A 19,138-nucleotide genomic window follows, 5' to 3' on the forward strand; every position below is an offset into this window, starting at 1 on the left:
GTCCTCCTATCTGCTAGCACTGCGGGGTGTGTTGTCCTAATTGGTGTGCAGGATTTACAAAAAAAAAATAAACAACAGAAATCACAATGGAGGGCCCTCCCCCGGAGAGGGGGGAACATATGCTCCCTTGGCGATGCGATGCAGCCCGACTGCCATCTCACGCTTATCCTATGACGGTGACTTTGCTGAAGGCGACGGGCGTGTCAGCTCCCCCTGGAGGGCGGGGGGGGGGGGGGGGGGGGGAAGTTGGGGAGTGCCACGGCTTCGCTCATCCACCGGCGTCTGGCGAGCCCCCCTACCCCCCCCAACCCCAACACTCCCGGCCCCTTCACTAGTGCTGCAGCAGCGCTTCATCCCAAAATGCACAGGAGCGGAGAGAGAGAGAGAGAGAGAGAGAGAGACAGAAAACCATGAAAAGACCATCTGTGGATCTGCATTAGCCGCACCGCGCGGCTCTTATTATTAAACATATCGATTTAATTACTTTCAGGCCGAGGCTTCCTTATGGTGCAATGATGCGTGTGGCCGGGCTCGGCCGTAAACCGACAAATGGAGCTGTAACGTCCTCCCATCTTCGAAGTAAACCTCATTAGCCGAGGCAGCACCCCAAACGGGGGCCGCAAGTGCGGAATCGCGAGATTTGGCCCCAGAGAATCTTCCGGTTGCCAGCTGGGTGACACCCCCCGTTTCAGATGTGCTCCCCACGATCCTCAAAATTATCTGGGCTCCGTAGCAGCACAGGCAAGAGAATGACGGGCTTTCATCATTGTAGTTCACATCGCGGGTCTTTTCACAAGATGCATTTTCGTAGATACTACCGAATTAAATTAACCCTGAGGTTATTTTCATTAATAAATATGAGATAAGAAATTATTACTTGCTGCTTTGTACACTGTCAAATGACTGTACTTTTAATGAAAGAGTAGACAACTAAAATTTGTGGATCAATTGTTTTCTTGTCTCGTGGAGGCAAGAAGAGAGCAGTTGTCTCTACGGTTAACTGATCAAAGGCACACATTCATTTTGCAGAAGATAATGAATAAGTCATTTTTTTGCTTCGTGATTTCCACGTGTGGAAACAAAGCCGTTCATTATCTGCCTGAGAGGTGGCGGGGGAGATCGACAACGCTGATTATGCAGCCGAACACAATTAAACAGTTTATTTTAACATTCATTTGGACGGAGAGAAGTAACTGGAAAAAAATGGCGGCCTGCATTGTGGAATTATGTGATTTTGTCTCCGAGCGTTTCTTGGCCACCCAGCTACTCCAGAAGAATGTGTATGAATGGGTTTCTGCCCCCCCCCCCCCGGGGGCTGATTGTGGTTCTCCTTAGATTGCCGGCCTCTGATTAAACAATCAACGAAGACCAGCAACGTCGACACAGAACAGCAGCGATGCCACAAGGGTCAGAAGTCAGGGTGTGACAGACAAACTCCCCTCCCCCCATCAGAATGTTCCAGAGCCCTGCTTATAATGGATAAGGATGGGCACAGCGGATGGGGATGGGGACACTGTTCATGCCAAAAGCGCTGTCTCCCTCGCCAGATGCCAATCTGGAACTAGGATGGGGGTATGTTCTTCAATCATGCCATGCAGTCCATCACATTCTGCATTAATTTGGCGGATTCTGGTTTCCAGGGTGACTGTAGAACCCTCCCGTCTCAAACTCCGTTCGTTTCCACATCAGCTATTAGCCAAGATGGTTTCTTTGTGGTACGCTGAAGCTGCAGCTTAATGTAAATATTCAAAATAAAGTTTAGCAGTTGGCGTCGTTATCTGGAGCAAGCGGCATGGCTTTCATACAGCGGGGATAATCTTACTGAAGCATGTCAGCCAAATCACCCCCCCCCACACACACCCCCCCAGTATGAAAAAAAGATAAACGAAAATGGATTTAAACACCGAGCCTTGACGACTTCTCCAAACGTCTGACCGCAATCGCTATTGACTGTTAGCCTCCTTTTCAAAGCAATGGAGGCATCAGCTTGGACTTTTGCTAATAACTGCAGCTGTCACCTTTCTCCTGTGAGCGCCGGAACGCAGGTGTAGACGTCTCCTTGGAGACAGCTCCATCTGAGCCGGCGCCAACCTATGCATTTTAAATCATCGCTTGTCATATTTCATCGTGATTCGCAGATCAAAAGAGATGTGCACCAATAAGCCGGAGGCTCACCCCCCATGTTTGGTTACCCTGTATCCATTGCTGTGTTTATAACTAGCTTAAAGCTTTTGCAATGATACTCTCCGATACCTCGCTCATAGCTCATAGCTTGAAACTCTGTCTGTCATTTCCTATATTTTGATGTTTCCTTAAAACCTCAACTTATTTTATATACACTATATGGACAAAAGTATTGGGACACCTGACTACCCCATGGAACACCTTTGGGATGAGCTAGAATGGAGATTGTGAGCCAGGCCTTCACATCCAACATCAGTGCCTGACCTCACAATGGATAAATGGGCAAAAAGTCCCACAGACACACTCCAGAATGTTGTAGAAAGCCTCCCCAGAAGAGTGGCAGCTGTTATAGCTGCAAAGGGGGGGCCAACTCCATATTAATACCTATGGATTTAGAATGGGACGTCATAGAAGTTCCTGTAAGTGTAATGGCCAGGTGTCTCAATACTTGTATGCATATAACGTATATTAGCTTGATTTCTTTAGACCATGCACTTCATTAAATCCTTGTTAAAAATCAACACAGAAAAATGGCCATCATCAGTGTATATTCAAAACAGGCATGATCATTATGTAAACGCAGCTCTAGCTCTCTGAAATAGAAATATAGAATCAAACAAACATAATATCCTCCTGAGACCCAAAGAAAAAAGTGTCCTTTAATTGTAGGTTATTTGTCTTTGGAGGAAATTAGACATCTTACAATTTAGATTTTTTCAAATTTATTTTTATTTTTAATTTCACAGCATGTCCTCTTTAGTGCACAACAGGAATAAATATGTTTCCTTACATCAGTGAAAGGATAGATGCAAAAACAAAATGTCCACTACAATGGACATAAATGAATGGGTGGGGTCTCAGGAGGATATACATGTTTAAACAAACTGTTGTCTTGTCAGAATAAACAGACAACTGTAAAAACTAACCAAGACAATCCGATTGTTGTCGACAATACATTTCACATATGAAAACTATTTTTGTTACAAATATTGTGTCTGGATTTGTGTGACTCTTTTCTCTGTAGCCTTCAATCGTCTTGCGTTGCTGTAGATTAAATCATCACGATCAGTGGCCTGTACTACGAAGCAGGGTCACTGGCTAATCGGGGTAACTTGTCGGATTTAAGGTACCACAGTTTAAATGGACTTCATATTCGTTCACTTACATTTTGCCCAGACTACCTTAAATCCGACAAGTTACCCCGATAAGCCAGTAACCCCGCTTCGTAGTACAGGCCACTGGTCAGTTTTAAAAAAATAAATAAATCAAAGCACTATTGCTGATTCTGAAGGTTGTTCAAAGCCACCTGATCTTCCAGGGCCTCCTGAAGCAATTACTTCAATCTACAGCCGGGCGTCCGCTAATGTCACCAACAACTCTCCCATCTTACTTTCTCCAAAGTAATTAATTCACTCACTGTCGCACTGATATGTCAGCGGTCAACCTCCTGGAACTGCGGCAACTTTACGACTTGGCAGCTCAGTCAACTAAGCACCACGAGGCAGTAATAAATCCATGCTGCAGGTACTGACCACCAAACCTTCAATCCTGTTTTTTCCCCCTTGAGTTTTTGTAACAAACTGGTGATACTATGCTCAGAACCTTTATGAATTTTACTGGAATCGGTACACAGAGACTCCGAATGACGCACTCATTATACTGGCCGGGTTTTTGCATTAGTCCAGTTCAGAGTAATTTAAGCAGAGTGTCAGCTATCATGCACTGAGCAGGATGTAATGTCCCCGCTAATGTGACTCCGTAATTACCACTCCATGAAGTAAACCGTATTACCGCATATGAGCAGCATATAAATGCAAAGGGTTAATGTGTTTAATTAATGTTATTGTGCTTTATCAATTTAAAATTATGCAATGTGCTCTTGAAAAGTCTTCCCTGGGGAATTCCTGCATAACTAACTGTATTTCCCGGAACGTGGTTTTTCACTATTTTGCCATGAAGTTTTCATTGGCTTATACATCAGGGTTTCTTATTAGTCTAAAACAGCCTCTCTGGGAAACTTCTTTTTTGTTTTATATTTTAATATGAAACAGCAGCTAGACAAATGAACAACACTGACATGGTTGCTGACTTCTCCAGTCTCTAGAGAGACTTCAACATTATGCCGGACAGTCGACTAGCCATCATTTAACCCATTATAATGACCTGAAATTCGAACGGACGAAGTTTCAGAACAGCCAACACTTTTCACCTTTTCCCAGGGTCCCCCTACACACCTGTGCTCCCAGTTACGTGACCAGCCCCCTGACTCTGTTTCATAAACACATTTCCCTAATTACAGGGCCGTGCCTTAGCTCCTGTGTGGAATATCACAGCGGAGGGGAGGATTCTTCTGGCTAACTTTGAGGGCTGACTCTGTAATTACCGGGACGCTCTGAAAGCACCGTGAAGGACGCTGATTATTGTTTTTTTTGTCTGGGGACATTGAAGAAGAGAGAAGGAAGGCATATTAGCAGAGAAAAAGCAGGGTTTACCCTCTACTAATCATCATGATACATACAGAGGAAAACTAATACCAGTGTCTTTAAGGTTTGTAGTTTTCTCAGCGTGTAACTGAGAGGTAAAACGCATCCCTCTTATCCAGACCAGGCCGGCTGCAGCGCTGGGTGTTTGCTGCTGAACGAGGGATGAAAGCATTGTGGGTATTTGCCCTGATCCATATCCAAATGTCCCTGTCTGCCCCCCTCCCCCAGGTGAAAGAGAAAGAGGAGTGGAGGCTGAACTTACTGCCAAGATGACCTGCAGGGCGCTTTGGGACACCTCCACGTACTGATATTCCAGCAGGCAACCGGAGATGCTGATGTAACGGTGGTCTTCGGGGGCCCAGGACGGCGGTGGGGTCACGGGGGTGACCCGACACCCCGGGCCGTTCTCCATCCACCAGGAGCGGTGCATGGAGATGTTAAAGGTCATGATCAAGTCGGTGTCCTGCAGAGGGGTGGAACGTGAGGAGACTGCGGTCAGAGACGAGGCCCTCAGCTGACTCACGTGTGATGTAACAGCCAGACACTCGGAGACTCTGGCAGCGCCGTGGCGACGCCGGCTGGAGTCGCGGTAATTAGGCTCCAGGTATGTTACATCTCTGCACTGGCTATGTTAATGACGTAGGTCAGCGATTTAGTGCTTAGAAATATTCTAATTAAAGTAAAACGCATGGAAGATCAGTGAGACCACAGAAAATATTCCTGTCCTCTTTTTTATACCAGGTAAACAGACAGAAAGGGAAAAAAAACCCTTGAGATATTTAATCGCCGTCTACATGTTAAAAGTGAATTCCATTTGCGATTATTCAAATTCAAAGTTATTTATATAGTGCATTTTCACAACATTACATTGTCTCAAAGCGCTTTACAGCATCCCCACCCAAAGCCCCCGAGAGCAAACCAGAGGCGACAGTGGCAAGGAAAATCTCCCTGGAAGGAAGAAACCTTGGGAGGAACCAGACTCAAAGGGGGAGCCCATCCTCCAGGGGCCGGCCAGTCCAAGTCCAAAATAACAAAGTCCCAGTTGATATTTTTTATCAATGCACCCATGTCGTTCATTTTAATACAATTATTGATTGCTGACGTAATAAATCCATCGCAAAGCAACTAGTTTTGCAGCATCATGTTTTGCTATTGATCCCGTTAAAGGCTCCACATCAAGACTCAGTCGCTCTCCCTGCTCCTTTGACGGTGTCCTGTGTGGCCACACAGAGGTGCGCTAACTGCTAACCGCTAAGCTGCGCATGCAGGCTTCACGTGCCATTAGCTGCGGGTTCGAGTCCCATAAGAAATCTCATTTTGGGGGGGGCGGGGGGGGGTTCCTGTGCGGCCACACAGAGGTGCGCTAACTGCTAACCGCTAAGCTGCGCATTCAGACTTCACGTACCATTAGCTGCGGGTTCGAGTCCCATAAGAAATCTCATTTGGGGGGGGGGGGGGGGGGGGCGGTTCCTGTGCGACCACACAGAGGTGCGCTAACCGCTAACCTGCACATTCAGGCTTCACGTGCCATTAGCTGCGGGTTTGAGCCCCATAAGAAATCTCATTTTGGGGGGGGGGGTTCCTGAGCAACCACACAGAGGTGCGCTAACTGCTAACCGCTAAGCTGCGCATTCAGGCTTCATGTGCCATTAACTGCAAGTTTGAGCGCCATGAGAAATGTCATATATGGGCGTTCCTGTGTGGCCAAGACTCCAGGCTGATGTAGGGGGATTCTTGGTGGAAAAGTGTACGGTCACATGTTAGTGGAATAAAAAACGAGGGGAGGGTCCGGTCCCATATGCACAGCCTGGGGTTTTGATGTATAAACCTCACGCACCCAGATGCCCTGAAAAATATCACAATAATAAATGATACATCGTCGCAATTCTGACTGGTATTAAAGCACTTTGCCATTTCTCATTTGCATATGTCTGCATATAGCACAGGGCAGCAATCAGGTGACGAGGCAATAATAAAACAGCCCATTTGGGAGTAATGAATCTGCTTTGCTGTTGGCACCCCCCCCGTATGGCCAAACAGCCCCACTGAGGTGTCACCTGATTGAGTCATCGGTGGCAGGAGAGAATAAGAGGAAATCCTTAAAGGTGTTGGGGGGGGGGGGGGGGAGCAGTGACATGCCAGCGCCCCCTACCTGGAACATGAGATTCTGCACCGTGGCATCCAGTGCCGCTTTTAATGCGAACCACAGCTTTCCAGAAATTGGGAATACAGGGATTCGGATGCTGCTATCCAGGCCCGATTGTAGGGGGGGAATTGTAATGGAAGGAGAAGTAGATGATAATGTATTTTTATTCATTTAGCTACTTACAGGACAGAAATACCAACAGCAACAACAAAAAATTGAGTTGCCAATCTTAATCTGAATAGTTATGGGATGCAATCCCTGCCTCCTCTGAGGCCCCCCATGATATAATTACCTGGGGGTGGGTCCCTGACTAAGAGATTCAGCAAACTTATGAAAATCACTAAATTGATTTTGAAAAAAGCCCCCCCTACCTATATTTCTAAGGTTTGGTCGAGTTTGGCCCAGGTTACTGTCCTTCCCCTGACGGCCCCTGGTTTGAGCTCCTGTCCTGCATAACTCCCCGAGCCTCTGATAAGTATGGCGGAAACATGTGTCCATCGTAGATGTCGCATCTTCCACTCTGGCAGCCATCTGCTGCAGCCAGGCTCGATTCTAGGAGTTTTTAAGGTGGGGGCAATAAGAGGGGCTGAAATTCATGCAGACGGGCTAACCTTTTCTTTAGCCAATGATATGTTTGAAATCTGTGACTGACTGGGGAATGGGCCAATCATCTTTCAGCGGGCACCAGTGCCCCTGTGGCCCCACCCCTGTAAACGACCCCGGTTGCAGGTGAGCCAATCCATCTCTAGTCCTTGATGCTGACCTAATCACGCTCCATCTTGCACATGACATTCGCCGTTCCTGCTGTTACCTTCATTATTGCTCAGTGGCACCCCCTACCTATAACCAGAGAGCTTTACACGGCACATCGCGCGAACGATCTGCATATACGATGCCGCGATTCCGGCCTGTTTAATGTTACAGTAGGTACCGGACACTTGGAGCTGACTGTGCCAATCATCACCTGCCGCGGCCGGCCGTGGATTGCGGGCGTCTACGCCCTTGGAGTCACCAATAACGGAAAGGAATTCATGGCTGTCACCTCCAGCAGACAGGAAGGCTGGATGAGCGGACCGCCTCGATCAAAGATGCTAACTGGAAGTTTCTGAACACTGGTAATTATGGAAGTATTTGTGTGTGATAGGCCACGGGGACTCCAGTGCACGCATGAATACAGACGCTTTCTTATACTCGATTCTAATTGGCTGCCATTAAAAGGCATTTGGCAGCCATACAATGTTGCACGTTCCTGTTGCGTATGAACGTGTCAAAGTCCAGCAGTGTTTTCTGTGGCGTTGAGTCCCCAGGGGGAGTGTGCCAATCATCGGGGGGATACGGTGCTGATCACCCCACCCCCAATAGGACATCAAAATGGTGTAGTATGTACATACATGTGTCACTGTGTCAGAGTCGCTTAATTAATGCGCAGGGCTTCCGATAAAAAGGGGCTCCAACGAACCTTATTTGAATTTTAACCGCTGCCCATAGTTGACAACCACACCATTGTAGGAAATAGTATGGGCCTCTAATAACTCAAATAGCCCATATTAATGTGTGTCTGGAAGTCATTTTTAAAATATTTAAAAAGTTAATCAGCCATATTAAAAATCAAGCCCAAATGATGAAAATGGCCACCTTCGAAAATGATTCAGGCACACAAACACGTGGCTTCTCCAGCTCCGCTGTGCTGCCGTTATGTGCCGTAAATTGCTCTCTCTCGCTCTATTTTTCTCCCACTCGCTCCAAATGTCTCCATTTCTAAGCGCTCCGGTCTGGCATTTGCGGTGAATGGAGGACCTCGGCGTGAACAAAGGCGGGAAGCCGGCCGGCCGCTGATGAAAATGGAGGACGCTGGGGTGCTTTCCCACCGGGGCGCACCCCCCGTTCTTTTCAAGTAACGAGAGGCTGAAATTCCCAGCGGAACTCGGGGAAAGATCAAGATCGGCTCTCGTGGCTTTTAACACTTCAGTGCGGAGTTACAGAGGAGCTTAAGAGGAAGACGGCTGAGGCAACACGGAATCAGACAGACCCCATTCCCATGCTGGTCTCGCTACTCAGTCCGTATGGCACACCACACAACTCCAAAGGACCCCTAGAGTGACACGCTCGCTGCAAACTTACAACTCCGCACTTTGCGTTTGTTTACTATACACCAGAGCATTCACAGTTAATCCGAGAGCTGACAGTCCATTCACTGTAGCCTTAGAATTACTTTTGATAGTTAGTGTGACTGCTGAGTCCCTGGAAATAGGCTTTTCTGTGCCATTTTATGAGAAACACCAAGCTGTAAAAATGTTATGCGAGTACCTTGCAGTATATGTAGTATTTGCAGGCTAAAATTCGCTGATGTTCTTCAGGTTAAATAGCTTCCTGGATGGAACAGCAGGATGTCCCGCCCACACTCCCCCACATTGCCTCCTGGGACTTGTAGTCCCTGTGATTGAAATTCACAGCATCACACTCTATAGGTTATGAGTGAAGTCACACCACCACCCTGCAGCAGCAGGGCGTGTCAGCGAGCAGGACCTGCGGACGCACGACGGGAGTGTGATTCCCAGCTAGCTGAAGCTCGTCTGCACATGTTGGGACTCTGCTCCTGACAGCCAGATTCCCTGGGGCCACCACTGGCAGGTCAGCGGCTTGACCCCAGGTCCCACTCGAGAGAACTGCGCCCCCTGCCACGTGGAGTGTTAAATGCAACGGGTGTTTACGGGAGAATGACTCACACGACTTGTTTAGAAAAACACTCTTGTCTTAATGCAGCTGGAAAAACTTGGCTGCGCCCTTCAAATACACATATGGTGAACTGAATGAAATACAGCAATGATATAAATATATACAGCAGCTGTGAATATTTATATAGTAAGATGATTAATGATATACACCGGGCCTGGAAACTCCTTTTAAAAAGACATTTTAATTACTATAATATAACATATTTATCGTTACAAGAAATTTCAATATTAATAACATAGTTATACTACTGGTCTAGCCCATCATTTTGCAGCAGCTTAAGGCCACTGTGTGCAACCGAAAGGTGCAACTTGTAATGGAAGGAGAAGGAGAAGTAGACGATAATGTATTTTTATTCATTTAGCTACTTACAGGACAGAAATACCAACAGCAACAACAAAAAAATTTGTCTAAATTTATGGCATGAATTTAAAATTTCAGTTACTATATCGTCACATTCTTTCTGTAAATCACACATCATTTCAGTAGATTCTTACTGGCTAGTTTCAGCCATTCTGCCTAACTGGTCAAATTCACGGAAGTCTGCCCCTAGTGGCAGGTTCTATGTTCTATGTTCAGTGACAAGGGACATTTAGCAAAAACAAAAAAAAATAATAATAAAGAGGAAACACATGTTAGATGACTGATACAGTCGACTATTATACATCTCGGGGGTTAGTAACAGATTCAGTCCCCTTGGCTAGGAAATGGACGCAAGACAAAGCAAAATATAAACGAAACGTGGGATACAAAGATCACTGCAAGATCACTGCGAGATCACTGCATGATCACTGGGAGATCACTGCAAGGTATCAAGTATGAGGCTGCCGTGAACATACATGGCGTCCACAAAGCCAGCACTGTACATATATTTTATGCATTTATGTCGTCTGCGGCTTTCGCAAAACTCCCAAAAAAGTTCTGTTTAAGTTCTTATGTTGTTCCCGCGATTTGTTGAAACTGCGATGGGGAATGTCACGAGGGTTAGGGCTGTAGCCAATGCAAATCTATGAAAATAAAAACATGGATATGTAAATATTCTTGAAATTGAAATATTATTAGAACAACAACGTTTGACTTCCGAGGCCTAATATATATATATATTAATGTATGAAATAGTATAAGTATGTATAAGTACACACACACACACACACGCACAAACACTTTCACACAGGTGAAAAGCATTGTGATCGTCCATGCTTTACAATCAGGATGAGTTGTGAGTCACAGGGATAACCTTCTTAAAAAAAAGTGATGCCGAACAGTGTCAAATAAAAACAGACATAAGTGTATAAATGTTAATACATGAAAATGCTCCAAATCCCAGTTTGATTTAGAGTATTACGCTTCATTACACATTTTTGGGCTTCCACCTCAGCTGAAAAGCAGAGATTTCAAATTTACATATTAAGGGCTGCAGGCTGTAAATTAGTCTGAAAATGTAATTATTATTAGATTTAGTTTAAGAAGGAGGACTGTATCAAGGATGATTTTCCATTGGAGATATGTGAATGCAAAATTAGTATACCTATAAGATTCACATATTTCACTTTAACAATATTTACTGAGATCCACTGTTCCGATGAGGAAAATCTATAAATAGTGCCATTTGGAACATTGTTCTAAGTCTCTCAAGAAATACAGAACGGCTGGTGATGCTGAAATGAAAGATTTTCTCGGCCTAAAGCTAAACACAATTATCTGTAGACATGTGCAGACAAATAGGTGCACTGTTCCGAATTGCGCCTAATCTTCTGTTTGTGTGTCCTTTTCGCTTCCTGTCTTTATTGCGCCGTGACCTCAGCTCCCATGCAGTAAATAAACCCCGTCAGCCCTGCCAGCTTTGAGATGCTGCTGGAAGCTGCGGGACTGTTTTTGGAGAAATATTTATGGTTCCTTTATTCCTGCCTTTAATTTCTCTCTCCTGTCTTAGTGGCTCCTCAGATAATGCTTGTGATGATCTGGAAGGCTCCCCCCAGGGTGTGGCCTGGGGGTGGCGGCGGGGGGGGGGGTGGAGGCCCTGATTGGGGCACCCCGAGACCCTCTTGCCAACAACCTGCTCGAGGCACCGTGGTGGGCCAGTCATCGGCTGACGATGGTGCCGGTTCCCTGGAGACGACGGGGCAAGAGGGACGACAGATAAAACCGCAAAATAAAAACCAATACACCAGCGAGATGTTTCCACCAAAGGCTGCAGTCTGATGATATGCTTGTTTGTTGCATGCGGCATGGCTTTTACAGAACAGAGCGACACTTTCCTCCACCACAGATAAGACACACACCGGCCGTTACATGCCAGAATGCTCACCGTCGCCATTAGCTGAGGTTTATGACAAGAACTGAGTTTGAGAATTAAACTGGGGGATTGTAGAGGGCCTGGAACGGTTCTGGCAGATTGGGAGCGAAGCCAGGACTATGGTTTAACTGCTCATGCTCGTTCCAAAATGACCATAAGTCGGCTAATTGATTTAATTGGTACACAGGTCGGCCGAGAGACAATGAGTCACGCCTGCAAGTGTACTGTATTGTTCAGTGTCCTGGAAATGACGGAAGAGCGCCTCCTACAGGTCAGCTGGCAAAACAGCATCACTCAAAACAGTCTTGTTTTAATAATGCGTTGCTTGACAGTGTCAGGTACCTGTCACGCACTGCAGCGTCTGACTCACCGTGCGGTGAAGCCAGGAAGTCAGCATGCCTGTCGCCGTGCCGTTTAGTGATTGTGCTACATGTTAAAATAATTAGCGACTGAATGAATTTATGCCGCTGGTGTAAACTGCATAAGTAGTTGACAGTAAACACCGTGTGTGAGCACAAACATGTGCTGCTTGCATATTGTTTGTTAAGATATATGGGTTACGATGACCAGAGCCCAGCCTTTGCCCTCTTGTAAACAAGGCCAAATCCCAGGATTCCATGCTGTTCTCCTTCCAGTCGCTGCACAAGAGAAAATCCCTGCGAGTTTTAGAGTTTCGTTTGCCGACAGAACCATGAAGTTTGCTCATTTAGTCAAACCGAATTAATTTGCGGTGATTAAAATAATAGCGGACAAGAGGCAGAATGCCACAGCAAAGCCGCAACTGATCAGCCCACTATTAGTCGACGAAAAGCAGCCTTTGTCTACAGAATGTGGCTACAAATGGAGTCGCAGTAACTATGAAACAGACGACCTATTGTTCATACAAATGTATGGATGTTTCAACGGGTTTAGCTACATATTCAATGCCAGAAGCGAAACGTATTTCTGCAACATACACATGCAAATTTCTGATGACTAGCAAGATGTTTGCCTTCCAGACTTAGTGCCTGGGTCTTGCCCTGGTACAAATGCTCTACGGTCATTAAATGGTGAAGATCGCAATTGGAGGCCTGTCCAGACTTTTGCTAGTTCCGTTCCCGGTGTCCTATTGATCATTCCGGCTCATCTGGGCCTAATCTCTCAGCGGTAAATCTCTTTTATGTATTGCACAACAAGGTGTTTTGTTCCCACCCATTTATAACCCTGTGCTGGGAGATCATTGATATTCCTAGGCAGCACTGGGACTCCGTTGGGAATGTTGAGTTTGATCTAGCGGGCCGCTGCGTGTCAGGAACAGAGGAGCGCACCGGAGCAGCTGTGGACACTCGGGAGGGATCTGTCTCTCATCCCGTCTGAATCCTTAATTATCCTTCTATTCAGAAGATGTCATTCTTTTTTCTTTCTTTCATTCACAGTTTTAGGTGAGAAATGCTTGTGATGTATTTCTTGCCTTGATTGTGCGTAGCTTTGGACCAAAGTGTCTGTTAGAGAAATTCATGTAGATGTGGGGAAGACCCTTTCTCTTACTATATAAATATGCACAGCTACTGAATTTTCTCTTCTGCATTTATAGTGAGGAATTAAACAGGTAGAGAACATAGATCCGCGGTATAATCATTTACAGCCTGAGAGATGGAGGTCCTCCTCTGTGCCGACTGGCCTGACGAGCTTCAGTCTCCGCTGTCATGGGTGCCAGATGTTCCGCGGGACGGCCTGCAATGACTGTCATCGTGGCCGGAGCGCAAATCTAATTACAAACTTTCAGCCGGATGGGAGAGAAAGAGGAGAAGCTGACAGCTTCGAATGCAAAATCACTGGCCGGGCCATATTCTTCGATTCCTCCGATCTCAATGATTAGCCGAATGCCCAGACACAAATCAATTTCCTCTGTTCTTCAGCTTCAATACGGAATCAGCTCTCGGGGAGGGACGATATCCGCACTTAAGGCGTAACTTTTAATATATCAGAAAATGGTGTAAAATTGCAGTCTGGGTGTCTGCATCAGATAGGCTGGCGGGCGGCGCACGCCAGGCTGCTCCCGCCGTTCGGTGGGCGGCACCGAAGACGAGCCCCCGTGAAAGCTGATGGCAAAACTCCTGCCGTGCTTTCATCTCTGCAGACCCCCGGGGCACAGAAAGACAACAACACTGGGGCTCCTCAAAGCACCCCCAAAATTATGTGGGCACACACAAACACACCCCCCCCCCCCCCCCGAATTTTACCTTGCCTGAGATATATGAGGCATTTCTTTTTTTACATCTGCGAGAGAGAACAAAGTCTCTTTAATGCTTCTGTCATCTGAATTTCTCTCTGTGTTAAGCATACAAGGGGAAGATGAATGAATCCTTCCCATTATGTCAGGTCTATTACACTTATTACTATTTAATTATACTAAGCCACATGTAATAGAATTTGTATAGAATTAATAGCAGGACAATATATAGGAGAAATGCGTCTATGATTTTCACCAGTGTGACAAAACTGTCCATTTCACCACCAGACACCATCAAATCTGGACTGGAAAGAGGGAATAGAGATGAAAAGCCAGGAATAAAACAGGCTGCTTCTCGAGTCATTTTCCAAAGGAAAAAAGAGCAAGAGTCTGTGGAGACTTTGGATTTGTGCCACGTTCGAGGGGCTGAGCCACGTAACTGTCCGGGGGGGGGGGGGGGGTCCCCCGATTGACGTGAGCAGCTGTCCAGCACCAAAAATGGCCCTGTTCACGTCCCGTCCTGCAGTGCTCGTGTGTGGCCTTGCCCCCGCCTGCCTCGGCACCACGGTCACCGCTATGTTCCCATGACGAGGCGGCGAGGCAGTGGCGAGTCAGCGATCAGGGTGACGAGTCACCGCTTAGCACAACAGCAGTGCCATGCGAGCCGTTTGGCCGATGCCTTCTGCTCTTGCCCCGTCTTGACGCATAAATCCTGTAGTCAGCAATGAACACATTAAGTAACGTTCAGTGGGGCTCCAGCATCCCCTCACCGAGCCTCGGTGCTGGGGAGTAGCTATGCTGTGTTGGATGCTGGAGGTTTTAACGCTGCTGCAAGACTGACTCAAAGCAATCAATACTATAGCACTCATGCTATGTAATGACCGTTAATGGCGGGGGAACAAGTACGGATCACGGTCAAACAACAACACTGACAGCCTCAACTCTCAAACGCCGACAGCAGTGTACCGGCCTGCAAGAACGATCCCATTGATGTTTTTATTTCCCCTTTATTTCATTTTTTTTTTTGTTTGGTTTTGTTTTTTCGCTAACCTGGTCTAAATTCTCCTCGGAATTAGCTAATTTGGATGCTCAGGAACGCAGCCTGGCAAATGACCCGTTAAAAGGAGCAGTGGGGATCCTGGGAGACAAATAACAGAGCCGTTTCAGATGGGCCACACTGCAATCAGCCTCACGGAAAAGGAAAGGCGCGGAAAAAGACTGAGCTCTTCACAGCGGCGGCGCGCTAAATGGCTGTCTGGCGGGTATTTCTCTCTCTCCGTTTCCCCGGTGCTGTCATTATGACAAGAGCTTGGTTAAGCTCGGCCCCTGTTGATGCGCGTCATATATTTAGCTACACAGAATGAGCTTCTGAAGGTCACAAACTTGCCCTCAAGTCTAATTAGACGGCGTTCACTCGGCAATGCTTTGCTAGCGCCTACCCTCGTTAGCGATTATATGCCACAACTGAAAGTACGATGAAAAAAAAATAAAAAATGATCACGGCGGAAAACTGGTGAACCAACATGGTGACAATCAAAGAAAAGAAACCTCTGGAAACCGTTATAAAACAAAGAGTCTACATGGCATGACTTTCCTTAAAGACTTTCATTAAGGTAAGCAGCTAACCTATGCTGTGCTCCTCACTTTGGTTAAGGTTAAATCAGCTGGTGCTTACAGTAGTAGCCCGTAGTACCAGCCTGAGGCATGTGCAGGGGGCGGGCCCACAGGGGCATTGGCTCCCGCTGAAGGCTGATTGGCTCCAGGAGTACCCCCTCCCCTGTCACTCAGTGATTCAAAACATATCATTGGCTAATGATCTGGCTGGCCCGAATATATGAATTATAGCCCCCTGGTACAAGCATATCTGATTGTGTGTGTTGGTTTTGGGAACGGAGTGTGCATGTTCTCGCCGTGTCATGGCGGGGCTTCCTCCGGGTACTCCGGCTGCCTCCCACAGACCAAAAACATGCTGAGGTTAATCTGAGTTACCAATTTGCCCATAGATGCGTATGTGAGAGTGACTGGTGTGTGAGTGTGCCCTGCTATGGGTCGGCCCCCCATCCTGGGTTGTTCCCTGCCTTGCGGCCCTAGCCTCTTGCATAGGCTCTAGACCTGCATAGGACAAGAAAATATGTGGATGGATGGAAGGATGGATGGATTTTGGGAATGCTGCCCTGAAACCAGCCTGACAGGTTCCTCACCACACAAAAGTCTCCATTATTGAAAGAAGCTCCCTTGTCCGTTTTGGCTAAACAAGGATGTTCAGAAGGCGGGAAGATTACTTCTATACCCAGCAGTCATTCTGATCGTTTATCGTATGGGTATTGTTCTTCAGAATATTATGAATGAAACAGGTGTCATCTGTGAATAATATCAAACACATTGTCATATTCAGACAGCACACAGTCCAGGCAACAAAAGACTTTAAACAGGGAGTCATCTGATTTCAAAACAAGCATAACGTGTAGAGGAGAGAAAAACCTCAATATACAAATTCAAACAAGGAAGCCGATGTTTAATATTCCACCAGGTAGCCTGTCCGTTTTTAAACAAGTTTTCGAATGATTTAGCGGTAGTTCAGCTCATACTATATCAGCTGTAGAGAATATTCAGAGGAGCAAATGATACAGATAATTGGGTACTAATCTGAACAATTAATTCTATTGGTTGGAATGAAAACCTGCATGCAGAGTACAGGCGCGACGCTCCATTTCGGGGCAATTTATGTGCCTGAGAGAGATGCTGGGCCCCCGTAACGGTCTTGGGGGTGGATAACTTGTGTGGGAACAGGAGCTGCCGGAGATAGACCACATGAGACCAGTTAAATGGCAAATGCCTTCACCAGAAGCCCAATTTAAGCCGCTGTTCAATGTGACTGTACCAGCAGAGCGTCTGAGGGTGAAGGTGTGCAGGAGCAGGAAAAGCAACTTTGCACTCTCATATGATTTCCTGTACGATTGGCTCATGGTGACTGGCTCAAGGCAATTGCATGACTACTTTGTATATTCCGAGCAGATGTCTATTGATCTATTACATTCAAACAAGATTTTTGGGTGTCGTACTTTTCTGGGAAATCCTTTTTTGTCCCATTTGAAAAGTCTTCAGTCTCAAAGAGGTACAGATGTTCAAGCATTGAGCTCATTGACAGGTTAATAAATCAATCCCGGGCTCTAAAGTAGTTTTCTCACAAAGACTGCTCTACCAGGGATGGACGTAACTGGTACGCAAATCCACATTCACCGTTTAAAACGACTGTAGTAACAGTGTAATTCTAGAACAAATTCTAAGGATTCTTTTGTTTTTGTGGTAATGACCTGGGAACCCATCAATGCTGATTACATATACTAATGTACTAATGTACTTATGCCAAACGCATAAGTAGATGTAAATTTAATGTGCTATTTTCATTTCAAATACTTGCGTTACAGCTCAAATTACAGACATTTTATCATACACATACAGCCTTGGCCAAACACGTTAGGCACCCCTGTATTATCTTAATTTGACAGGAGAAACTCATCCATTGATTGATTCATTCGTTCATTTAATCACACTGTAGTTTGCAGGAAGCCTGGCAGTGAGAAACTTCAGACCATCACAGCTCATAACAGATCACACTACCCAGTAGAGTCATTATGATGATGATTATTATAATAATTATTATAATAATAATAATTATTATTACTCTTATTCTTAAATTATTACTACTGGTGTAATATTAGCCCTGAAAAAACACCCCCAAGCTGCAAATTGGGTACAGAGCTGCACCTGGACACCACTGGATGTATGATGAATAGATTTTGCTTTACTGCCTTGGGATTTCACTGAAGACCTCAGTGGGTTTTGTTACTGTGCTGCCTCCCACCCAGCCTGCAGCCCAGGGTCCTGCATGCTGAAATATTCCGCCCTAGCAAACGTCTCTCCCGGAGTGCCCCCCCCCCCCCGAGAAGTCACACAGCACATCCCCTGTTCTTCCTCAAAGCCAAAGATATGGCGTACGTGGATATCGGAAGCAGGCATGTGGCAGATGTCGAGTCGAGGCGCAAGTGGCGCGTTTGCGGGAAAGCGGTGGGGAAGCAGAAGCGAGCGCTTAATGCATGAATTCTGCGCTTGAATTATACCCTCAGACAAGAGGGCGCCGATTCGCGGTCTGTCCTCATTTTGGTGAAGGATGACAGAGGGCAGAGAGGAATGTAAAGGCAAGAAATATATGTTCCGGTGCCAGCTTGGATGGCGGTGGCTGCGGGTTCATATCATGGCATGTACTGGCGCCACATCCTGGGCATCTCCGGCCCTCCCTGGGACAGACTCCAGCCTTTGTACTGGATAAACAGCTAGGTGGGGATACGACGACAGGATAATGTCTACCCCATTATACTTTAATGCAGGGCACCCCCTGGAGTCTGTATGGATGGTTCAGTGTGCTTGGCTGCTGTGTCTGTAAGCAGTAGGTTGCTGGTTCAAGACCCACTGCTGGCCAAGTGATTTTACATTGGGCCCATAAAACAGGAACTATCTGACCCTGTTTAAAAAAAAAAGTGTACATTGCTTTGGATAAAAGTCTCTGCTAAATAAAATGCACAGCTTCCCCGCCTCAATGCAAGCCCTGGTGTCTATTGTGCCATTGTGTGCCCATTCAGCGGTTGGTCTGCTTCAGGTAGCTTAATGTGTAGCACTGCGAGGAGCTGCTTCTTTTGAAACACCTTTAATACTAATGTGGTCTTTTATGTTGCCGTAGAAAAGTCACCGCGAAGGGAAAAGGATCATTTCCCCCAACTTTTTTGTTGCTATGAAACCCGAACTTCACTTAGAAAGGAAGCCATCTTGGCCCCTTGTTACGTGATTTTTTTTGTGTGTTTGCTCTATGGCAAAATAAAATGTACAACCAGGCAAATTTAAATAATAAAATTTAAATAATAAAGAACCGATAGGCCCATTTGCTAACATCCATACACATTCTGGCTGCTTGTTAAGCAGAGCCTGTTATAAGCAGAATGGTAACTGAACAATCTTTACAAAAGCTTGTCTGTCACAGGCACACACTCGGGCATTTTAGAGACGTCGATTTTTAGCTGCATGGAGCA

The 19,138-nt window shown here is 46.1% G+C and overlaps 1 protein-coding gene across 4 annotated transcripts in view; it reads right to left on the reverse strand.

Annotated features, from left to right (window-relative positions):
* Positions 1 to 19,138, reverse strand: part of nkain2 (sodium/potassium transporting ATPase interacting 2) — a 129,042-nt gene that overhangs the window by 19,838 nt on the left and 90,066 nt on the right. For all 4 annotated transcript variants that reach the window (XM_072703219.1, XM_023797129.2, XM_023797128.2 and 1 more), the window contains exon 4: positions 4,930 to 5,130. In XM_072703219.1, the coding sequence (XP_072559320.1) occupies positions 4,930 to 5,130 (201 nt within the window). The remainder of the gene's footprint in view (positions 1 to 4,929; positions 5,131 to 19,138) is intronic.

This window comes from Paramormyrops kingsleyae, chromosome 19 (assembly GCF_048594095.1).
Source record: "Paramormyrops kingsleyae isolate MSU_618 chromosome 19, PKINGS_0.4, whole genome shotgun sequence".
Taxonomy (NCBI): Eukaryota; Metazoa; Chordata; class Actinopteri; order Osteoglossiformes; family Mormyridae; genus Paramormyrops; species Paramormyrops kingsleyae.